The sequence below is a fragment of the Eubalaena glacialis genome, chromosome 10 (assembly GCF_028564815.1).
Source record: "Eubalaena glacialis isolate mEubGla1 chromosome 10, mEubGla1.1.hap2.+ XY, whole genome shotgun sequence".
Classification (NCBI taxonomy): domain Eukaryota; kingdom Metazoa; phylum Chordata; class Mammalia; order Artiodactyla; family Balaenidae; genus Eubalaena; species Eubalaena glacialis.
In genome coordinates this window covers 72,361,713-72,385,916 of record NC_083725.1, presented here as the reverse complement: position 1 = coordinate 72,385,916, position 24,204 = coordinate 72,361,713, and the positions used below count along the sequence as shown (strand labels likewise).

Here is a 24,204-nt window from a genome sequence, read left to right as displayed (position 1 = left end):
ATCCCATATTTGAGGATTGTTTCCTGGGATCACTCATAATATCAGGTACTATATCAGAGTCCAGTCAGGAAAACAGAAATTGCATTAGGAATTTCAACAAAGTGAATTTAACAGAGAAAATGTGTTTTAGAAAAAGTGTCATAGGACACCTAAAAAGCAAAAAGGGAATACTAAGCGCAGAGACAATAACTGCAGGAAATGGATGCCAGCCCTAGAACTAGAGGAACAAAAGGAAGAGGTTTCTCTAAGAAGGAGATGCTGCCTGGCTATTACTAGTATATAAGGAGTTTGGGGGGGGGTGGTGCGCCTTGCAGAGCGGTGACTCACAACTCTGATGGGAAGATGCTACCTAGCTGGCGTTGGTCCCTCTCAGGATCAGAGGAGGCTGATTCAGAAACTGCCAGCTGCTGCCAGAGTGAAGGACAATTTCTGGGGCAGTGACATGAAGAGCAAGCAAAGGAAGGACAAAGTCCCTTCTCCTCTTATCCTGCTGTCCAGTCTCCTTCTAGCACCCCCTATTGATCAAACCTAACAGGAAGCTAGCTGAAAAAGGAGAAATGAAGTTTGCAGTCCCAGCCCCAGTATTACAAAGCAGGGAGAGAAGAGCAGAACTAGAGCCAAGAGACAATTGCTTAATAACTGGCACAAGGCTCTCAGTGAACTTTCGTTAAATGAACTGATCAGTAAATCAATGGATGGTACAACTCATTAGTGCCACCTAAGTTCAGGAGAAAGAGGTCAGTGTATGCAGGAAATACGGCTCCCTGGGAGTGGGTATCAGATACTGCTTAACAGTGTGGACTTTTGAGTTAAGACAGTCCTAGGTTTAAGTCCTGTTTCCATCACTTACTATGTGGTCTTGGACCAGTTACTTAACCTCCCTATGCATCAGTCTATTCATCTCATATATGGAAATAATAATGGCACCTATCTGGTAGGTGGGGATTAAATGACACATGTATATAGAAAAGCTTGATTAATGGTAATTGTTTTGTTATTTCTGGGAAGAGAAGAGACTTTAATAAAGCATTTAAAAATACTAAGATTTGGACCTAATGGAAGAAAGTGAATGAATGCCTCTCAAGTCGTGTGGATTGAGACTTGTTTTTATCGCACAGAGATAAAATTAGGATGAAAATGTAGAAGTTAAAAGAAAGTAGTCTAAGGAACAGGATGCCTTGCAAAACACAAAGCTTCCCTGAGAGTGTAAAGATTTAAACAAACACCAGGATTCTTGCATTGGAGTTAGAAGAGATCACCATTAAATTCCCTTCTGAGGCGATGACCAAATGTTTCTATCACTCTAGGACAGAACAAAGAAGACAGAGAAAAAAGTAGAAAAGAATGACTAAGACAAAAAGCTATAAGAGCAAAGGGAAGCAAGAGGAGGTGAAGAGTGGACAGGAGGCTGAGGAGAAGGGAAGACCGAGGGAAACCAGGAGACAGAGGAGAAATGAGAGGGGAGAGGAGAAAGATAGGAGAGGAGCGGGTCTGGAGAGGAGGAGGAGGGGGAAGACAGCACGGGAGGAAGTCAGGGAGCGGGAGGAGTAGGACAGGGGTCTAGGCATGGGCTCTCACCGAAAGTAGCGGCTGGGAGCCACGTTGAGATAGAGGAAGTGGATCTTCTTCAGGTATCTCTCTGTCTTCATTACGGTCATTATCTGGCTACCCAGGAGGGAAGTCTGCGGTAAGAAGCCAGTGCTTCTTTTTTGGAAGATCTCCTCCCCAGGAACTTCCGAGTCAAGCTGAGACCTGTATGATAAAAAATCGGGAGAGAAGAGGCAGAGCAAAGCGGTCAGGTGGCCACTGTCAGCCAGTGAATGAAGGAGCTAGATCAGGTGCCTGAGAGGACCTGATGTGACCTTGTCAGAGCCTGTCGACCATCTACACCCGAAGGTTCACATACTGAGCAAATACAGTCCATGAGGAGATACAGTCAGGCAACTATATTCGTACACCTGTGTGTGAATAACCTCTCCCTTTCTGATAAGTGAATAATCATTCTGGATTGATTGTGATTACTACGACGTCAGTATTACATAATACTGAGTAAAAGTAATGGGAATACTTGGCTGTCCCAACTCATCACCTTGCCAGCCCACGGTCCTGGATTTCTTCTCTCTGGCAGCCCTCCTAACGTTCTTGATCTCCTATCTTTGCCCCCATTATACCTGCTTTCCAACCCTGCGTGATCTCCATGCTTGTGATTCTTTCTTACTCTTCCTCCATCATCACCCAACTTCCAGCTTCACATCCATCTCTTCCCAGCCAGGATCCGATGATGCCTCCTTCAGCCCACTCAAGCCTGCACCAGTACCATCAATCTTTCTACACTTCTACCATACCAGTCGATAAAATTGGTATTAAAATTAATTATTCAAGAAGCCAAAAGTCAATTACCTGGACTAATAATTTTGGTTAGAGCACAAAAATAAAACAAACCAAAAACTCTCTGAAAAATTAATCAGTCAAAGTATATTCGTGTCATTAATTGACCCAAATCTAGATCAACAGAACAAGTTACCCCAGGGATACAATGCAATCCTATTCTAAAGTTCACATCAACAGTAGGGTTTATGATTTTGACGTCAGATCAGGACATCTTAATGGTGTAACTGCTATTAAAGATTCATTTCCTCAATAATTAAAGTGCTACATGATGTAAGTAGGTTCAGACGATCTCAGAACAAAGGAATATCATCAGCTCCTCTATAGATTCCTGGTGTGCAGTCTCATCTGTGGGCTCAGTCTGCTCGATGCCTTAGTACAAGTCCTCAGGGAGCTACCCCTTGCAGTCTCCTCAGCTGCTATTCCAGGCCTCAACCTACCCACTCCCCCACCTATGCCCAGCCCTGCTGAGCTCCCGGTCCCCTTCTCTGCCTCCATCTCTGCCCAGGGAAAACTGAGGCTCTCAGCCATGAAATAACTCCCTCAAGTTCAGCTGCCTTTCCACACATTTATCTGTACATATTTCCATCCTAATCTTGTCTCCTCATTTGCGAGGAAGGAGTGACTTTCTTCTCTGCAAGGTTAATTCCTCCATTTGTGCTCGGGATCACTTATCCCGTCTTCATGATGTATTTTTGCTTTTTTTAAGATTTTTTTTTTTGATGTAGACCATTTTTTTAAAAGTCTTTATTGAATTTGTTACAATATTGTTTCTGTTTTATGTTTTGGTTTTTTGGCCCCGAGGCATGTGGGATCTTAACTCCCCAACCAGGGATCGAATCCGCACCCCTTGCATTGGAAGGTGAAGTCTTAACCACTGGACCGCCAGGGAAGTTCCCTTCATGATGTATTTTCAATCTCTTCTTCTTTGACTGTTAGCCTATATTTAGTCATTAACTCTACAAATATTTATTGAGCACTTACTTCTCAAGCACTGTCTTAAAGACTATAAACATCTCTTCATTTTTTTGAGTCCTACTCAGATACCACTATTCTTTCAATCTGCTGTCCTAATCTCTCTCTTTCCCTTTCAAGCCAAGCTTCATGAAAGAATAACAAAACATGATTTCCACTTCTTCACCTTCCATTCACTCCTGTACGCACTACAATCTGCCTTCCTCCTCACAAAACTCCACTGAAACCACTCTCACCCACCTCTTCCTTATTGCTAAATTCAATGAGTATTTTTCAGATTTTTCTTACTTGCCTCAGTAGCATTTAACATTACTGACTGCTCCTTCCTCCTTGAAACTTTCCTCTTTATTTCACCTCCTAATCTTCAAGATATTTTGTTAATCCTAATCTAAACCCAAACTCTTCTGATGTGCTTTCCCCTAACTCTAATGTGTATATACACACACACACCCCAGAGGAGCAGCCAGGGGAAAGGCAGTGTTCTCTGATTTTTATAGCACTTAACACAAATTGTAATGATATTTTACTTAAATCAACTTACCTAACATGATATTTTACTTAAATCAACTTACTTAACATCTATCTCCCTTAACTAAGCTGTAAAACCCTAGGGAAGAGCTTGAGTCTATCTTACCACTTCTGTATCCTCACCATCTAGCAGTTCCTGATATATATTAGATAACCAATAATACTTCTTGAATGTATCAATGCCTGGGAGGCCAGTCCTGGGGAACATGGTACAAATTAAGTCACATTAGCTAGGCCTCAGAGGTTTACCGCCAGCTCCAAAGAGAGGACAAAGAACTTGGCTTCTTGCCAACATCTCAGCCCATTCTCACTCAAGTTAGGTTCCCCCAGGAAAGGAGACTTATACTTAGGGCACAGGGAAGATCTTTGAAAAAGAAGAGTCTGCTGGGGTTACTGACGGCATACACTGTTGGCACTGGCCACCTGTCATCAGGCCCCCAGGAGCCTGCCTATCTGCCCACCATTAAGACTTCAGGAAAAACTTGACCCAGCCATTAACTTAGAGCAAAAATTGAGAAAGCCAAGCTAGATTAAACGTAAAACTACCCTTCTTCCCAGACAGTGAATATGTCACAGACAAGCTGGCCAGAGGACAGGGAGAAATTCCAAGATTAGAGTTAGAGAACTCTCAGAAGAGGGGGTCTCTGTAGGCATTCTGAAACCCTGAAGAGAGCAATGAGAGCCAGACTGGGGAGAAAATCACCACTCCAGGGGCCAGGATCCCCTCACTCGCAGGGCAGGAAGAAGGCTCCGGAAGGTCAGAATGAAAGTCCTATCTGTCAGTGCTGCCAACTGTAATGTGCCTTGGAGCTGGCTTAGTTCACACAGACATGAGTGGGAAGGGCCGTCAGACAAGCACTCACCTAGGAGCATCCCGAGGGAAGGACCTGGATCAAACATCCAGCACCCAGCACTGGGCAGGCCCAGAGGCAAGACTCAGGGATTACGAACAAGTGAGAAAAACAACTAAGCACTATATGAAAAAGAAGTCTAGAAACTCTGGAAACTCAAGCTATTGTCTGAAGCTTTGGCTTCCTCATCGTTGACTTTTGATTTCCATTAATTTCTGCATTTCCCTATGGGGATTAACACTGAGACCACTGGCTTTATTTTGCAGACAGAAAGGAAGAGGGTTCTGTCTCTCTTTTGCTCAAAGCCCCAGACTAGGTCCCTCACTTACTTAGTCTCTCTTCTTCCGACAGGCTCCTCTTCTGCATTGTCACCGTCACTGCTTTCATACTGTACAGGGATGTCCGTCGCTAGTGCCAAGGGCAGGAGGCTAAGGCCATCTAGCCAGTGGGCCTCTTCCAGGGCCACCTCAGTACCAACAATACCCAGGCTGTGCTGTAGCTCAGGCAGTGTCAATGGTCGTAGCCATGTGGCCAACCCCTCCTCTACTTGCTGCCCTCCCCACCGGGCCTGCACAAAAGGGCAGGCTGGGCGTGGGGGCCCGTGATGGAACCTCTGCTTCTGGGGATAGCAGTCAACATGGGAGGTGCCCTCTAACAAAGAGGTGTCTCGGGGAAAGGCCTGGTCTATGGCACCTAGCAGGTCCAGCTGGAGCTGGGCCTGGACCCAGGGTGCCCAGCGGTACAGCCGCTCTACGAAAGGCAGCAAATCAAGGCGACCAACAAGCAGCGCACGATATGGAGGCAGCAGACCCAGCACTGCGTACATGTAGTACCAAGCTGCAGGGCTGCCATCCTGCAGCACTGCTGAGAACAGAGTTTGGAGCTCAGCTACCAGGAGCTCCAGCACTGCAGGCCGCCCTGACTGAGTCACTGCCTTCAGGAACTGCCTCTGTTTTCCCTGACAGGCCCAGGGCTGCTCTGCTTTGTCTAGGACATCTACAGAGTGCAGAGATTCAAGGGCTTTAGATGACGCCTCTTCATCCGAGACCAAGAGGAGCCAGGCATTCAACTGCTGTCGAACTGACCCTGCCCACTGCTCAGGATCCGACTGCCAGTTCCAGGTTCGTGGTTGCTGGATCTCACCTGCTTAGTTCAGCCCAAGAGAGGGCAAGAGAAAGGGGGCTTAGGCTCTGGGCAAGGTCAAAGGGATTGGAGAAAGGGGAAGGGAGGGACTTAGGACAGGAAAATGGATGGAGCTGCAGGGCAGAGCTAGACCAGCAGAGGGTCTTTCCTGAGACCCTCAACCAACCCCACAGATTCCCCCAAAGACTGGTAAAAAGCAGGCCCAGGACAGAGGTAGGGCCCTCCCTGCACAAAAGTCCCTTCCCACTGCCCAGAACACTGTCCCCTCACCTGGCCTAAGAGGCACGGGAGGCAAGGGAAGGGAAGAGAGCGGTATCTGCTGGTGAGGTTTCATGGGGAAGTGCCTGCTGGAGAAATGGATGAACTTAGACTTGGGTCCTAGGCACAGGCTCACTCTACTCACAGCCACCTCCACCCAGAGACTGGCACACACACGTGTGATCACTTGTAGACACACACACCGAAAGGGCTCACTCAGAGGACCTTAGGACAGCAGGGAACTGTCACTGGGATTGGAGCCTGGCGATCGCCTGAAGGGAGGAACAGGTCGTCACTCAGAGGCAGCAAAGCCGCAGTCCCATTTGCCCATGGGCTGAGGGATGTGTTGAGGACAGAAAGCAGAGGAGTGGGTACAGAGAACTACTTGGTTGGATGGAGTGGGGCGCGGGGTAGAGCGGAGAGGGCCGGGCTGGAAGGAGGAGGAAAGGAGAAGGAAGAGGAGGGGAAGGGAGGGGAGGGGGATCCGTAGGAGCGCAGGAGAAGGGGACATGCCTGGGGGCAGTGGCGAGAGTGGGTGTCTTGGGGGCGGTGCGGGGAGCGGTGCGAAAGGAAGCTGATGCCCAGCAGCAAACTCACCCGCAGCTCCACCCCCTCCCAGCGGTTAGAACAGTTACAGGATCGCTTGAGGCCCGAGCCTCCTTTCAGAGCGCGGGTGAAGCCAGAAAGGGGCGGGGCCTAGGGGGGAGGGGCCGAGCCCAGGCCAAACCTACAGGCTGCCTGGCGGCCTTGGGAACAGGCCGTCTGACCGGTTGGGTCTGGAAAAGAGCTACGTGGCTGATCTGGGGAAGTCGCAATCCTGAGGGCGTCGTAGGCAGGTGTAATGCATGTGCCTGTTTATCTATTACTGAGCCTGTAAGCTGCCACGGGCACCAGCAAGCTATGTCTTTGGGACACTCCCCAACCCAACAACCACTCGCACGAATCCGCCGAGCCCACCTCACCCCTGCAAAAAACCCAAACAAGACAAACTCCTTGATCACAGGGAGCTCAAAATTGGGGTTGGAGGTGGGGGGAACGCCTGAATGATTACAATGAATAGAAATTCAGCACGTGATAGAGTCCCACCTCTGCTTTATATATCTGATAAGAATCCCAAACTTAAAAACTTAAAATGTCCAAAACCAGACTCCTAACTGCCTCCCTCCCAAATAAACCTGTTCCTTTCACTGTCTTCCCCATCTCAGTAAATAGCAAGTCCATTTTTCCAGTTGCTTGGGTCAAAATTTAATGTCACCTTTGACTCCCCTCTCCCCCCACACACATCCCATGTCTAATGCTTTAGCAAATTTTGTTAAGCTATAGCTTCAAAATATATCCAAAATCCAACTATTTCTCACCACCCTAAGAGCCAAACCTTGGTCTAGGCCACTATCACCTCTCACCTAGATTATTCCATAGACTTCTAACTGGTCTCTTTGTTTCCTCCCTTGCCCCTACAATCTGCTCTTTTCAGAGCAGCCAGTGACCTTTTTCAAATACAGGCAGATCCTATCACTCCTCTGCTCAGAACTCACTAATGCCTTATCATCTCATTCCCTCAGGAAAGCCGAAGTCCTACACAGCCTACAATTTGCTATCTGATCAGCTGGCTGCTACCTCTGTGGCCTTTTGTCCTTCTTTCCCTATTCACACCACTCCTCTGTGCCTGGATGACACTGAGCATGCTCCCCACCCCCCACCCCCAGAGCCTTCATACAGTACGTCTCTGCTTACGGTTCATTTAGAAGACAGAGAAGTTTTCTGTGGCTGTGTAACCAATTGCCACAAACTAAGCAGCTTTAAAACAACATCCATTTAGTATCTCACAGTTCTGTACATCGATGCCCAGCATGGCCTGACTGGGTTCTCTGCTCAGGATATCAGAAGCCTGAAAGGTCAGCTGGGCTGAGTTCTTGTCTGGAGGCTCTGGGGGAAAATCCTCTGCCAAGCTCATTCTTGTTGTTGACAGGATTCAGTTTCTTGCGGTTGTGGGACTGAGGTCCCTGTTTCCTCCTGGGCCTCAGTTAGGGGCCACTCTCAGGTCCTAGAGGCCACCTGTCTTCCTTGCCATATGGCACCTTCATCTTCAAACCAGCAACAGTGCCTCAAATCCTTCTTATGTTTCAAATCTTTCTGACATTCTCTTCTGCAACCAGCCAGAGAAAACTCCCTGCTTTTAAAAAGTTCATGTGGTTAGGCCAGGCCCACTCGGATAATCTCCCTTTCTTACAGTCAAGTATGTCATATAATACAACCTAATCACAGAAGTAAAATCTGTCATATTCACAGTCCTAGGGATTTTACAGGGTGTGTACACAGGGGGTGGGAAATCCTGGGCACCATGTTAACATTCTGTCTACTATGCATATGCTGTAATAACAAAAAGACCCCAAAAATACGATGGCTTAAACATAATAGAAGTTTACTTTTTCTCCCACACAACTGTCCAGGAATAAGTACTCCAGGGCTAATATGGCAGCCTTTTAATTGTTCTGCCTTCTCCAAGGAAGTGGTCCTTATCTTCAAGGTCCAAGACAATTCACCACCATGTGTGCTGGGCCCCATCCCAAGTAGTGAGATGGGGGAAAGAGTAGGAGAAGGCATACCCTTACCCTTAAGGGCACAACCTGGCAATGCATGCATCACTCAATCACATGGACACACCTAGCTGCAAGGAAAGCTGCAAAATCTGATCTTTATTTTCAGCCACCATCTGCCCAGGTTAAAGTCAGGGGTTCTATTAGTAAAGGAAGAAGGGGACAATGGATGCTGTGGGCAAGTAGAGGCTGATACCACAGTGAACACTCTTTTTCCAGATGTCTACAAGGCTTACTCCCTCATTTCAAGTTTCTGCTTAAGGAGACCTCATTAGTGAGTTCTTCTCTGTCAACCTAGCCTAAAATAGCAACACTCTCCCCACCTTCCTTATCCTTCTTACCCTGCATTCATTTTCCCCATAGCACTGATTACCATCTCATATCAATACTTACTTAACTGCTTATTATCTGTTTCCCCTGACTAGAAGTATAAGCTCCATGGTGGCAGATTCTGACTGCTCTCTGCTGTACCCCCAGCCCCTAGTGCTAGGCACCATGAGTAGGTGATCAGAAAATATTTGTGGAACAAATGCATAAATGTATAGCAATCAATCTTCATTAGTGAGAAAGAGGACAGACTCTGGAAGTCACACTGACTGAATTGAAAACCTGACTCAACCACTTGCTAGTCGTGGGATATTTTACTGCAATTTTATTTTTTTTTGTAAAATGAAGATAATAGTAGTACCAACTTTACAGGGTTGTTGTGAGAATTAAATGAGTTAATGTATATAAAATGCTTAGACTAGAGCCTGGTAGATAATACACACGTGATATAACTGATTTGTGTGAGCTATGTGTTTTTGTTGTTGTTTATGGCACTCTACCAAGTGCTGTGGACATAATGGTGAACGAGACATAAAAGGGTTCAATGAGGGCACAAATAAGAATCCTTCCTGGAAAGGGCAAGGAAGAGTTACAGTAGGCCTTAAAGTTTTAGGTCTTAAAATAATAGTTTTTTCCAGTTATAAAATAAATTAAGTTATGGGGATGCAATACACAGAAGAGGGAATACAGTCAATAATATTGTAATAACTTTAAATGGTGACAGATGGTGACTAGACTTATTGTGGTGATCATCTCATAAGGTATATAAACGTCAAATCACTATGTTGCACACCTGAAACTAATATAACGATGTATATCAATTATATTTCAATTAAAAAGTTTTCCAGACAGACAAAGCCAAAAGGGAATTCTGTTCAGTAACCTCTACTGAGCCTTCAACACTACCTAATAATCTAATTATGTTCCTTTTGTCAGTTCACTCTCTCATTCTGTGCAATGACTATTTCAAACCTTCTGCTGTACTTTCTCATCTTCCATTTTCTTTGGCTTTACTCTCTGATGATAACTTCACTTCCAACTTAAAAAAAAAAAATGTAGATGCTGTATCAGTCAGGGTTCTCCAGAGAAAAAAAGCAGAGGAGGAATGGAGGGAGGGAGGGAGGGAGGGAGGAAGAAAGATATATATGTGTGTGTGTGTGTGTGTGTGTGTGTGTGTGTGTGTATAGAGAGAGAGAGAGAGACAGAGAGAGAGAGAGAGATTTTAAGGAATTGGCTCACACGACTGTGGCGCTGGGAAGTCCAAAATCTGTAGGGCAGGTCAGCATGCTAGAAACTCAAGCAGGAGTTAATGTTGCAATCTTGAGGCAGAATTTCTTTTCTGGGAAATCTCAGTTTTTGCTCTTGAGGCCTTCAACTAATTAGATGAAGCCCACCCACGTTACTGAGGGAAGTTTCTTTTGCTTAAAGTCAACTAATTATAGATGTTAACCACATCTATAAAATACGATCACAGCAATACCTCTATTATTAATATCTGATGAAATAACTGGGTACTGTAACCTAGCCAAACTGACACATAAAACCATTACACAAGCTATTTAAAACGAACTCTCAATCTTCCAAAACCAAATCAAAAAACTACTTAGATCTGATCTCATCCATTCCTCCCTCCTTCCTGTTACCAATAAGAGACGATCCTCCTCCCTCTAAAGCCAAGCTCTAGACCTTTGCTCTGGAAATATTCTCTCTTGCCTTCACTTATCAACAAATATTTGTGGAGTATCAATTGTGTTGGGCACCAATTTAGGTGTTTGGTTATATCAGTGTACAAAATAATAACACTGACAAAAATTCCTGATTTATGGAGCTGACATTCTAGTGGGGGAGGACACAAATAATAAATAATAAACAAAATGAGCAAACTATGTAGTATGTGAGAAGTGACAGTGCTGTGGGAAAAAAAGAGGATCAGGAATGTCTGAGGGGAGGATGGGTTGCTATTTTAAATAGGGTAATCAGAGTAAGCCTTAATAAAAGGTGGCATCTAAGCAAAGACATGAAGGAAAGGAGGGCAGCCCTTCCCTCTATTGCCTGGTTAATTCTAATTCATCCTTCAAATCTCAGCTTCAAAATCACTTCCTCAGGGAAGTTCCTCTTCATCCCACACACAGGTTAAGTTAGTACTACTGTCTGTTTTCATTACAACGCACATTTCTTCTTCATGACATACGTCATGGTTGCAATTACTTGTTCTATATTGACCTTCACCATATCCATGTTAAGTTCCAAGAGAACGACAATTGCATCTTTCTCATTCACCTCTGTATCTGCAGGGCTTAACAATGCTGGTAAAGGCAGTCTCTCAAGTATCTGTGAAGTATATAAATATATGGATGAATGTGGGGCATATCCAGAAAAGGAAAGAGTCCAGAATTAGCATGATGTGTCTGAACACTACAAATAAATCAATTCTTTTATAACAAGGATAAGATAATCAAAAGCTGGCTGAAGATGAGGACAGAGAGGTCATCTAGGACCTGATCAGAGAAAGCCTCCATTGTGAGGCTAAGGAGTCTGAAGGTCATGGAAGGCGTTAAGTAGATGAGTACCATGGTTAAATTTTATATTTTACATGAATCACTCTTGGTTAGTATGGAAAATGGATTGGCAGGTGTCTCCCAGTAACCATTCTTCTCTTCCTTCTTAGTAACAGAACCTCCAATTTTTAACTGGGTAAATGACTGGTAAGAATCCCTCATAACAAGATCTGAATGATTTGCTGCAGATGGAGGCTTTTAGGTGTTGACTTATCTGCTTAAGGGAGGAAGATACAAAAAATGATGGTTTGAATGAAAAACACCTCTAAATCATTGGCAAAAGGTCAAAGGTTAAATGCAGATTCATCGCTGTCCCTTCTGATAAAAAGCCTTTCTCTCATTATATAAATAGTTGATTGAGCTAGGAAGAGACTGAAAGATGCTCATTCAACAAATATTTATCAAGCACTTTTATGTGCCAGGCACTGTAATGAGGATATAACAGTGAGCAATACAGACAAGGACTCTGACCTCATGGGGTTTATATTGATAATTACCAAGTGTACAAGTGCTACATGCCAAAAACATAAGCATTTATGGGAGCTGGAGTTTGGGAAGTGTTATCTGAGGAAACAGTATTTGAACTAAGTACTCAAGAATGAGTAGAAATTAGGTAGGGAGAGTAAGGGGGAAAGCATTCCAAGTCAGGAGACAGCAGATAGGCCCTGAGATGGAGTAGTGTATGACTGGTTAGAGGAACTGAAAGGCCAGAGTAGTTAGAATACAGAGAGGGAGTGAGGTGTGGTTCAGTTCCATTCAATTCAGTTCAACAAACAGCATTAACTGTCCGGTGTTTGACAGTTACTGACAAGATTAAGCTGAGGTAGGCGGGGGCTGGATCATGCTAGGCCTTGTAGGTCATGTGTAGAATGTCAGTTTTGAATCCTAATGGGGAGCTACGGCAAGGTTTTAAGCCTCAGTTTGTGTCATCTGGCCAATGAATGGACAACAGATTGGAGGGGTGCAGAAGTGGATATGGGAAGAAGCAGGAATTGCAGTAATCTTGGTGGGAGATTGTGAAGATGGAGAGCAGACAGAATCAAGGGACTTTTAGAAATGTAAACTGATAGAATTTGGTAATTGAGTGAGGTTTCTAGTTTCTGCAACTGGTTGAGTACCAGGCATAGGAGGAAAGTTTATGAGGAAACATGCTGAGTTGGGATGTTTCTGAAACACCTAAGTGGAGATGTCAAATCGAGTAGCTCAGAGGAGAGATCTGAATTATCAGTGACTAACGCTCAAAATGGGGATGAAACAATCCCAGAAAAATTACACTGAGAAATAACAGGACCTTGAGAAACTTTTAGATTTAATGGCTGGAGGTGGTTAAGCCTGCAAAGGAGGCTAAGAAGCTGTGGCCAGAGGTAGTAGTGAAAACACAAGTGGAATCACAGACACCAGTGAGAGTGTCCATGAGGAACAAGTCGATAGTACCAGATGCCACTAAGAAGTGAAGTAAGCTGAGGAAATAACCACTGGATTCAGGGATATGAAGGTCACTTGGTGAGCTAGGGTGACCTCAGGAAGAACTATTTCAATAGAATAAAGGTTACAGAAGTCAAAATAGAGTCGGCGGAGAAGTGGGAATGGAGAAGACCAAAGTATCCACTGTTTTGAGTTTAGCTGTAAAATGGAAAAAAACTGGACGGTACCTGTGAGGTAGAGTGGTTTGTTTGTTTGTTGTAACGGGAGTCTTCGGCGTGCTTAAACACTGATGAGAATTTAGTAAAGTGGGAAAAAGTCAGAGATCTCCAAAGAAGGAAGGACTAGGATTCAGTGCACAGGAATAAGCACTGGCCTTAAGAGGGATACTTGTCATGTTTAGACGGGAGGGAAAGAGGAGAGAATGATGCAGATGTAGATGGGTGACCAAGTTTTGAGTTGCAAGATGTTGCGGGAGCTCCTAACTGATAGCTTCTACTTTTGCCTATGAAGTTAAAATAAGGTTACCTGCAGAAAGTGAAGAGAATCGTGGGGATAATAAGAGGCTTAAGAATATTGGTTTGGGGCTTCCCTGGTGGCGCAGTGGTTAAGAATCTGCCTGCCAATGCAGGGGACATGGGTTCGAGCCCTGGTCCGGGAAGATCCGTGGAGCAACTAAGCCTGTGAACCACAACTACTGAGCCTGCACTCTAGAGCCCCATGCGCCACAACTACTGAGCCTACGTGCCACAACTGAAGCCCACGTGCCTAGAGCCTGTGCTCCGCAACGAGAAGCCACCGCAATGAGAAGCCCGCGCACCGCCAACGATCAGTAGCCCCCACTCACCGCAACTAAAGAAAGCCCATGCGCAGCAAAGAAGACCCAATGCAGCCAAAAAATAAAAATAAAATAAAATAAAATAAAAAATTTATATAAAAAAAAGAATATTGGTTTGAAATAGTCATTGCAGGGAACAGGAAAGACGACTAGAAAAATCTGGTGGGATTACAGGGCTTCCATTTGAAGTTGATAACCATGGATTAATAGCGATATAAATCTGCTCTATAGTGATTACCTTGGGCAGTTTTTAGATGTCCAAATGCAGGCACAAATGTTTCATTTTACCCAAGTCCAACAAAGAAATGAGAGGGAAGGAAATTTAGCCTATTCCAAAAGAATTACTGGAATTTAATAAGGATTTTGTTTGTTTTTGGCCACGCCCCATGGTGTTCAGGAGCTTAGTTCCTAGACCAGGGATCGAACCTGGGCCCCCTGCAGTGGAAGTGCGGAGTCTCAACCACTGGACGACCAGCGAAGTCCCAAGAATGACTAGAATTTAAGCTCGACAGGAATCTAAAGACAGGAAGGTGTTAATGGAGAGAATGTAGAAGCAATGGTCTGAATGCTGCAGTGAAATTTAAATTTAAAAAAATGGTAGAGGAATAGTTCAATAAACAAAGTGGAAGGAATACAGTCAGTGAATAAGATGCAAGTAATAGTGTTTTGAAGATGGAGCCGTTTGGGATGGTGACAATGGAAAGGATGTAAGTAAGAGTAGCTGAGACAGAGTAGAAATCATTAGAGATTGGGTCAAGGAACTAAGAGACAAAAACACTGAATGGACTGTCTTGTGTAACATTAAAGTATCAAGAGGTGGATAGGAAGACCAAGAGCTAGCTATGTAGAGGAAAGTAGGAGAGTGGCAGTTACTACAGATAAGTAATAAGAGAGGGTGGTATAGTTGAATAGGCTCAAAGGAATCAGACTTTGCAAAGGAGTAGGCAGTTAAGTTCTGAAGCCACAATAGCAAGAACAACCCTGTCTGAAATATGTGTTTGTGATAAAGGGATAAAGCTTTGTCAACGTTTATCCTCGTGTTGTGCTTGAAACATCACATTGCTCATTATACCAATGGCTAAGATGTTATGGTAAGACCTGAAGGAGATTTCAGTGACAAGGGAAGACAGATAGTAGGAATAAGGTTCTTTTCCTAAGTATTGAACCTATTTATAAACAGAAAGGAAAGAAGAGATTAAAAAGTCTTGGTGGATCAGATTGAGGGACACTTGTCTTTCCATGCCTAGGGAAAGGTTGACTGCAGATGAGCAGGCAAATATAAGCTCTGGAAGTTCAAAGGACACAGGCTTTAGAGTCAGACAGATCTGTGTTCCTAGCCCTTCTCCAGCAATTACTAATTATGTGACATGGAAACATAGATAATTCACAATGGAAGTTTATTGAAGGGATATACATAAATATCGATGTAGAAGAATCCTCCCATCATCAGAACAATATCCCAGGTCCCCATTCCTGTCTCTGGGAATTGCAAAGTTCACAAGCTGTTTTACCTGCATTTACACTTTTCAAGGAGAGAACTTTATTGGGCAGACATGAAGCCACTCAGTAGGAAAGTTCCTGGTCAACAACTTTTTTATTAAGGAAGGGTCTTAGCAAACCTTTCTGTTCAAGATTTGTTCAGCTATTGAGGCAAAAAGCTGATTAGAGCCACTTTTCTCAATAGGTAACTGTGTATAAGGTGGGCTTCTGGTACATACTGAATTCTTGCTTCCTCATCTGTTAAGTGGGGATAATACCAAGATCAGAACCTATACAAAGCGGGTGCTCAACAGATATTTTGAAAGGCAGCCTGGTGTAGTAAAGGATTTTAAAGACAGGTCTGCATTTTCAGACAGGGTCTGCTACCAGAGAATTTCAACGTCCTGATCTGTATAGGAGAGAAAACATCTGCTTTGTGGATGGTTATAAGTTTTCTTTCATTTCCTTCTTTTTTTTTTGTAATGATTGTGGGAGCCAATGTCTAAGAAGTTCTACTTCCATTTTAAAAATCAAACATGGTCACCTGATGGGGAATAGTCGAGGGTGAGGTAGGGGATTAAGGAGAGCAATGAAGGTGTAAAATAACTGCCGTAGTGATTAGGAGAGCAAACAGACCAGGAACCCACAAAGGGTTGCTTGTTTGTAACGAGGGCTTGGTTGAGGTTGGAGACCTTGAATATTTAGTGGTATTCACTACACAGCTTTGTTTTTCTCTAGCAGTGTGAATGGAGGAACAGAAATGTTAAAACAGCTGATACAAAAAGGACACAAAAATGGCAAGAAAATTCAGTGATGGATAGGCCACTCAGATTGCTGAATACAGAAGTAAATTCCACACGGAGGGAAATAATGAGGAAAGAACAGACAGGTTGGAATTAGAAATCACAGAACAGGCACAGTGGGAACAATGTGGGGTAGACGAAGAGATGGAATCAGGAGATTACAGACAAGCAGTGAGACATTAAGGTAACATGCAAGAAGTCCTGAAGATTTGGCTTTCTTCCTTTTTTCCCCATAACCATCACCATCTACTTCTCCCTTAGGTTTTTATTCCTCGAGTCTGACTGTATTGCAGAATATGGTTCCACAAGTTTCCCCCTTTCTGACTGCTCCTGAAGACAAGCACACAGATCTTCTTTGTTTAAAGATTTTACTGCTCATCCTAAGAAGACAGAAAATATTAAGTAAGTAACAACTTGAGGAAGTGGCTGACGTTCCAGAACACCCCAGAATTCTTACAGGTTTCATCTCTGTCTGAGGCTACTGACTTCCCAGGAGGTAGCGCCTAAAAGCCCTGTGGATTCTTAATCTGCTGTCCTTAGATATCTCTAAGTGAGCCATTTAAGCCACACAGATTTAAGGACAGCTAGACAGAGTTCCCATTTTCTGTCATCTGGGCAGAAACCAACTTCTTGTCGCTATTACCAGTCTTAAAGTTGTACCCACAGACGTCGCTTTAACCAGGTGCCTGGGAATGCTGAGGTTTTCCTTCTACACATTGAAGGCAATTTCTCTGCTGCCAGGGCTGAAGCATCCTGACAGAATAATAAAGATGGTGCCAATCAAGTGGGAAAAGCTTCCTTGCCCAGAATATAAACCAAACAGAGTAAAAGTGGGTTTATTAGCTCCAGGAAAAGGAGCAACAGTACCCAGCTCTCAGGCAACTCCTCACTTACTATATACAGGTTGTACCCAGCCCAAGGTCCACTGGCTCCTTAAATTTGAGGGTCCATCCAGTGCCTCCCTTCCCGGGGTTGGGGACGGCTAGCTCCCTGATGGCGAGGTTTCGGGCTGTTCAGCAGCAACACCTGGCACAGATGAGGCAGCCTCGTAGTCTGCGATGCGGCGCTGTACCAGGGCAGGCATGAGCTGCACGTAAGCGGCCATGAGGCGGTGATTGGAATGGATCAGCTTCCCAGCACAGCTGTGCAGACAGGCCTCCTGGAAGGAAGACAGGGTGGAAGTAGAAGCCAAAGGTGTCTTGTCAGGTCCGTCTCCTTCTTTCCCATCCCCAGCCTAAGGGCGAGGGTCGTAGAAAGGCCAGGGCCAGAGGTAGGGGAAGTGGCGGAAGAGGGAAGCAGTCTACGGTTAACTCTGAGGATCGAGGGTAATCTCCCTACTCAGTTCCCCCACCTAACCTCCTCAGCATCCAGAGCTCGGTGGTGCAGGCTGGGCACGCAGCGCTGGAAGCAGAGTTCCGTCATCCGATTGTAGACCAACAGGAAGTCCCGCAGCTGGGAAGAAAGGGGACAAGGAACTCAGCGAAGAGGGGCCACATCTCAATTCAAGGCCGCGCCGCCCGAGCTCTCCCAGGACCGCACCCCATGGCCCGACGTTCCCAGCCCTCTGATGCCTGGTTCCTTGGGGTTCCCGCCATGCAGACAGGGATGCTAGCTGAACGCATGGCCCTAAAGCTCCCACTCACGTTTCTAAGCTGCTGCTGCTGTTGCTGCTGCTGCTCCATTACGCCACCAGCGCGTGCCCTACGTCACTTCCTTCACACCTTCTCGGTAACGCCCCGGAAGTGACCTCTCGTGGCTACCCAGGGACAGAGAGGTTGGCTCCAGGATCGCCCTGCCCCCAGATGCCAACGTCACTTCCGCCCTCATAATCTGCGACGTGGCCGGCTTCTTCTGCCCGGGAGAGGACGTCACTTCCGCCGAGTCCCTGACCTGCCGCTAGGATCGCGACGGGAACTGGAGCCCGAGGTCCCCGCGCGGCCCGGGCCTGGCGCCCTGAGGGGAAGAGCGGCCCGGCCCGAGGTGAGAGGGACGTGCATGGGCGAGGGCAAGTTGAATGCACGAACCTGACCTGAGGGCAAGATGCCTCTGAACCCTGGGGAAGAATGAGGACACACCTGATGCCCAGGTGTATGGGGGGGAGGGCGGAGACTCACACACCTGGGGAGACATAACTGACTTTGGAAGGGATCACCTACCTATGTACTGGGAAAAAGAGGCTTTTCCCAGAGGTCGGGAACTTATACCAACTGATTCAACTAAGGCCTGAGGGGGGAGGGCCCGAGGAAGAGGAGGTGCATGGGATGGAGGAGGGGGAGACCACCTGCAGGAAAGAGGAAGAAACACTAAAGGAGTGTGAAAGGCCAAGCAGTGGTGAACATACCTGAATGGGGGTACACACCTGAGCCCTGGGAAAGGGGTTCATCTCCTGATGGGGAGAAACACCTGCATGGGCATACGCTTCTTGAGAGCACAGACTTTATCTCTCTTGTTCACTGCTGTATTTCTATTGCCTCAAATAGTGCATGACACATAGTAGGCACTCATTAAATGTCTGTTGAGTGATTGAATGCATGAATGATCACCGGAGACCTGGTAGGATGGGGGGGTTCATGAGAACATGACCTCAGGTCAGGCACACCTGAGGCCTGGGTGTGCGTGTCACAAATATGCACCTTGGAGGGGAGAAATACATATACTTCAGGGAAGAGTAGTGGCCAAACGCCAGAACACTGAGGCCCTGGGACAACCTCCGAAATGGCAGGGGAGATCTTCCTCTTTGGAGTACTGGCCAGTTTCCAGAACTGTCTGTGTTGGGCTTTGCAGGGCGCTGGGGTAGAGACTTTGACTCCAGTCCCTTCGCTAGCCATGACGGACGGGATCCTAGGGAAGGCAGCCACAATGGAGATCCCCATCCACGGGAATGGTGAAGCTGGGCAGCTTCCTGAGGATGATGGGCTGGAGCAGGTGCTTCTGTTTGATTCTTCATATTGTTTCAATTGAGGAATCCCAACTCCTAAACCCTGAACTCTCGCCCCTATTCCAGTAGCCTTCCCCTAACTTGCCTATCTCCCTTCAATCTTTTTACAAATCTTTGTTCTGATTCTGTGCAGACTTCCCTTGTGTGCTCTCTCTATGATGCTTCAATCCAAGCTTGTTTTCACCCCCAAAATGCTTCAGCTGCCCCTATGTTCCTGAAGCCCCCCTCTTCTCTGGCCTATAGGACCTCCAGCAGGTGATGGTGTCAGGACCCAACCTCAATGAAACCAGCATTGTGTCTGGTGGCTATGGGGGCTCTGGTGATGGACTCATCCCCACAGGTATGAATGATCAGAACAGGACAGGGAGCTTGAGTGGAGAGGGGGAGAGTGGTGGTTCTAGGGAGCGTAGAGTATGTCTAAGGAGGCTTGAATTATGTCTGGAGATCCTGGGAACCTCTGCTAGTATGAACCCTATGGAATCTCAGCCCAAGGCCAGTTCCCAGAATTGTCCATCTGCTCCCACTTGTCATTTAGCCCCACTTGTCCTTTCTCTGCTGTCACCACCTAAGTCAAGCAAAGAACTCTGTTTCACAGGCCTCCCCCGCCTACTCTGGAGCCTGAATCTGATTTGGAACTTTGTGAGGCTTCTCAGAGTTTTACTTTAGACTCTAACATTTAGAGGAACAAACAGCTCTGAATCTCACACTAACTAGTATCCACATGGGAATGTCAGCCGGGTTTTCTGTTTGATGGACCCACTATCCTTGATCAGTCACCCCATACTCAGCCTATTTCCTGCTGTTTTCTCTACCCCTGTACACTAGCAACTCCCTCTTCCCTCCTTCTTCAATCCCCACCACCACTTCAGAAGGAGGCTGGATGTATATTGGGTTTTGGGTCTCAGGGCACAATGTATGAGTTCCTCCTAGTGAGTAGGAGAATCTAATTGTCTCTAGCTTCTGCTCCTTCAGGGAAGTCATTTTCATGTGCTGGGAGGGAAGTATGGGCGGAACCACAGAGGTGTCTGATTGTATCTGAGAGAGGCTGGTGTCAGAGAACTTGGTCCTTTAGGGTCTGGCCGCCATCCATCTCACAATACCACTCCTACTGGCCCCGGAGATGAGGTGGCTCGGGGAATCGCTGGAGAGAAGTTTGACATCGTCAAGAAATGGGGCATCAACACATATAAGGTGGGATTCAAGCACCTCTCCCTTCCCCCAAACTCCCCTGGGTACCTTTTCCCCATCTTCCAGATCCTAATGTCCCATCTATGGCTGAGACTAGGAGCCTGGGGATGCTGGGGTAGGTACCTTTTGGGAGGACAGGGTGCTAGGGTCTCTGACCTATTCCCTCACTTCCCAATCAGTGTACAAAGCAGCTGTTATCAGAGCGATTTGGCCGAGGCTCCCGGACTGTGGACCTGGAGCTAGAGCTGCAGATTGAGCTGCTGCGTGAGACGAAGCGCAAGTATGAGAGTGTCCTGCAGCTGGGCCGGGCACTGACAGCCCACCTCTACAGCCTGCTGCAGACACAGCATGCACTAGGGGATGCCTTTGCTGACCTCAGCCAGAAGTCCCCAGAGCTTCAGGTGCCTCAGCCAGGCCTGAGAGGGTGGGGGGCTGGGCCCGGGCCCGCCAGGCAGTCACCCCTCAGCCTCCCTCCCTCCTGCAGCCCAGAGGGAGAACCCCTCCAGGGCAGGCCCAGCTCTGCCCCCAGCAGCACCCACCTGTGGAGGCAGGGGCTTGTACGGAGGTCCAGAAGTTGGAGGGGGTGGGGCAGGCGGCACACCAGGTGCATCACAAGTATCCCTCTCTGCATTGACAAGAATGCCTTCAGTGCTCAGCCTAATCGGAGCCCCTCCTCTGCCTGCTTCACTAGCTTTCCCTATTCCAGTCCTGTGAACTTCATCTGAGGCCCTCACTCCCACATTCCTGCCCCAGGCATCCCCAGGGCAGCCCCACTAACTTTCTGGCTAAGGGAGCCTTGCTGGAGGCAGTGCTGGGTTGTTCCACTTTCAATGGCTGGTTCCTCCCGGGACAGGAGGGGAAAGAAGGGCCCCCTACAGCCCCGACTGTTACTCAAGGCCTGTCCCTCCCTTCTGCCCTCAGGAGGAATTTGGCTACAATGCAGAGACGCAGAAGCTGCTGTGCAAGAACGGAGAGACGCTGCTAGGGGCTGTGAACTTCTTTGTCTCTAGCATCAATACGTTGGTAACCAAGACCATGGAAGACACACTCATGACTGTCAAACAGTATGAGGCTGCCAGGTGTGGGCACTGGCAGGGCCTAGGGTTTGGGGCGTTGGCTGGCATGGGTGGAAGTTTGAGCTTTAGGGGCATAAGAATTGAGAAAAGAAAGGAGAGTATGTGTGGAGGGCAAAGGGGTGGAGACCAGCCCATATCACCCCCTCCCCAGGCTGGAATACGATGCCTACCGGACAGACTTAGAGGAGCTGAGCCTAGGCCCCCGTGATGCAGGGATGCGTGGTCGACTTGAGAGTGCCCAGGCCACTTTCCAGGCCCATCGGGACAAATATGAGAAGCTGCGGGGAGATGTGGCCATCAAGCTCAAGTTCCTGGAAGAAAACAAGGTGCTAACCCCACCCCTTTGACCCAGCCCACCTTCCCATCTGTAACACTGACCTCACCCCCCCCCAAAAAAAACCCTCCCCATTATTGGATGGGGAAATGCAGCCTGGCTAAGGAGTGGGATCTTCCCCCAGCCCACTCAGCCCCTGGACCTTTCCTGTCACCCTCCCTCTGATCCCCGGCCCTTTCCTATTGGACGATTTGGCTGCTGATCCCAAGAACATAACTGGGAAAAATCCACCCCTTGAGCTTGGGTGCCAGAACCTCTGGCCCTGCCAATCAAGTCCGGTTTCTCCTATCACACTGGCTTTTATCCTTTGGCTCCCTTGATGGAGGTCAGCCCCCACTCCAAGAGCACCATCAGAGCAGAGTCCATGTGCCCCTGGTCTGGGCTCAGGCTCATAGCCCCTCAGGAAGGGTGTCTGAGTCCAGTCTCAGCTGACCTTGCTGGACCCCCAGATCAAGGTGATGCACAAGCAGCTGCTGCTCTTCCACAATGCCGTGTCAGCCTACTTTGCTGGGAACCAGAAACAATTGGAGCAGACCCTGCAGCAGTTCAACATCAAGCTGCGGCCTCCAGGAGCTGAGAAGCCCTCCTGGCTAGAGGAGCAGTGAGCCACTCCAGCCCAACCTGGCTGTCAAGAAGGACATTGGGAGGGGCAGTCCCAGGGTGGGGGAGATTTGGACATGGGACATCCCTTGCCACCTGCGCTCTGGCTTGGGTTCCCTTTCCCTGGCTGGGGCCTGACAGGAGGTCTGCAGGCCCAGCAGCTGCTGCCCTGTCCTTTATCTTCCTGGCCACTGGGCTTCATTCCCAGATCTTTTCCTTCCACTCCACAGCCAAAGGCTATGACAAAAACCACTCCCTGGCCAATGGCATCACTCCTCAGGCCTATCCCAGTTCCTGGGGTGTGCCCCCTGACCAATGGCAGAGCCTCAAAAGGCCCTGTCAGCCAATGGCAGCTCTTCTTGGGCTCCCCTGGGCCAATGATGTTGCCTCCAATATCCTTTGTCCCTCCTCAATGCGTGCCCATTGCAGAGAAGGGGACTGGGACCAAAGGGGTGGGGATATGGGGAGCCCCATTTCTGGCCCTGCATCTGAATGGGTCTCCCCTCACCTACCCACCCAGTTTAATTGTGCTTAGAGCCCTGGAAGATTGGGACCTAGCACTAGGAATAAACCTTTCATAAAAGCAGGCCCAGTGAGGTCAATTTGTGGGGGACTCTAGGAGGGTGGTCTGGGTAGAGAAACGCTCAGTCTAATTACACACCAAAATCCTATCGTTTCAGGAGAGCTGGGGCCAGATAGCTGAAGTCACAGGTTTCGGGAACAATCTGAGGGCCTACTCTCCTCCCCCAGCCCCAGTAGGAGCCAAAGCTTTATTTGCCCTTTAGGCTAGCACCAAGATAGCAATGGATCTTAAAACACAGGGCCCAGAGGGGGTTGGGCCCACTGACCTCCATCATCCAGTCATTCATACAGCAAATATTTACTGAGTGTTTTTATTTGCCAGGCACTGCGCTAGACCCTGGCGAAACATCAGGGAATAAAACATGGTCCCTGCCCACACTGCTTACGGCCTAGTGGGGGATAGAGGCAAGTAATTAGGCAACTACAATACAGTGATAAGTACTAGGATACAGAAATACAGAAGTACAGGGAGCTATGGGAGCACAGAGGAGGGGCATCTAGCCTAGATGGGTGGAGATGGGGATGTCAACTTGAAAGCTGAGACCTGAGGGTAACTAGAGGACAGCCAGGTAAAGAGTAGGGGGAAGAGCATCTTAGGCAAAGAGGCCAACATATGTGAAGGCCCTGAGTAGGAACAGGAAGGAATTCAGCTTGGGAAAAATGAAGGGGGAGTGGCTGAGGATGACTGTAGAGGTAAGGTAGTAAGTAGATCATGCTGAGCCTTTTCAGGCTGCTTAAGGACTTTTGCCCTTTGTTCAAAGGAGCTGTGAAGCCTTATCAGCAGACGTTTGATGACATGGGAGAAGTTTAGGATTGAGGAAAGAAGTCTTTGTGAGGCTTAAAATAGTGTTATACAGACCGGAGTTGCCTCACGTTGAGTAGTCTCTTAGCCGTGGCCCCATATTCCAAAGCAAGCGTGAACCCTGTCTGAGGCTCATTTACAAGCACCAGAGCACCTGTGCTGGGTGCCAGAACTGAGGCAGATGAGAAGTCAAGGCACTTCCCAGGGTCCCTGCTGCATCCAGGTGTTGAGCCCAAATCTGAACCTTGTGTGATGCGAGAAAGCTCCCCAATAGCACTTTGATTTACTCAGGGACCAGGTACCATCACCCTATGCTCCTTGACCAAGGAATGCTCCAGAATTTTTCAGCATTCTCCCCTACCTCTGGAAGGGTGCAGTTATCTGACTGGAGCTTCATTATAGAGTGGGGTGGTCCACATACAGGCCCCTCACTTTATGGGCCACTGGGGCTTTTTCAACATGAAAGGTACTGAGGCTCCAAGTGACTGGAGGCAGGACCTATAAGCAGAGCTCAAAC

At 47.4% G+C, this 24,204-nt stretch overlaps 3 protein-coding genes across 6 annotated transcripts in view; 1 reads left to right on the top strand and 2 right to left on the bottom strand.

The window, feature by feature from the left end:
- Window positions 1-5,615, bottom strand: part of DNHD1 (dynein heavy chain domain 1) — a 74,735-nt gene extending 69,120 nt beyond the window's left edge. The window contains 2 exon segments of the mRNA XM_061201375.1: window positions 1,579-1,752; window positions 5,072-5,615. Of these exon segments, the coding sequence (XP_061057358.1) occupies window positions 1,579-1,752; window positions 5,072-5,568 (671 nt within the window). The 5' untranslated portion in view covers window positions 5,569-5,615.
- TIMM10B (translocase of inner mitochondrial membrane 10B) lies at window positions 1,703-17,883 on the bottom strand. 4 transcript variants are annotated; one of them, XR_009702211.1, is made up of 4 exons: window positions 17,811-17,883; window positions 17,524-17,619; window positions 17,062-17,326; window positions 1,703-1,752 (listed from the first exon to the last, which is right to left on the bottom strand). XR_009702211.1 is itself a non-coding variant. In XM_061201381.1 (4 exons), the coding sequence occupies exons 1-4, from the start codon at window positions 17,847-17,849 to the stop codon at window positions 16,543-16,545; spliced, it is 273 nt and encodes a 90-aa protein (XP_061057364.1). In that variant the 5' UTR covers window positions 17,850-17,883; the 3' UTR covers window positions 15,266-16,542. The 4 variants fall into 4 exon arrangements, 2 of the variants coding, with proteins under 2 accessions (XP_061057364.1, XP_061057362.1); XR_009702212.1 differs by lacking the exon at window positions 1,703-1,752 and adding an exon at window positions 15,266-16,547; XM_061201381.1 differs by lacking the exon at window positions 1,703-1,752 and adding an exon at window positions 15,266-16,547 and having other exon boundaries at window positions 17,194-17,326.
- Window positions 17,884-17,913: 30 nt separating this feature from the next.
- ARFIP2 (ADP ribosylation factor interacting protein 2) lies at window positions 17,914-22,889 on the top strand. Its single transcript, XM_061201378.1, has 8 exons — window positions 17,914-18,147; window positions 18,952-19,092; window positions 19,349-19,445; window positions 20,178-20,296; window positions 20,473-20,694; window positions 21,215-21,372; window positions 21,521-21,695; window positions 22,153-22,889. The coding sequence occupies exons 2-8, from the start codon at window positions 18,994-18,996 to the stop codon at window positions 22,306-22,308; spliced, it is 1,026 nt and encodes a 341-aa protein (XP_061057361.1). The 5' UTR covers window positions 17,914-18,147; window positions 18,952-18,993; the 3' UTR covers window positions 22,309-22,889.
- Window positions 22,890-24,204: the final 1,315 nt, after the last annotated feature.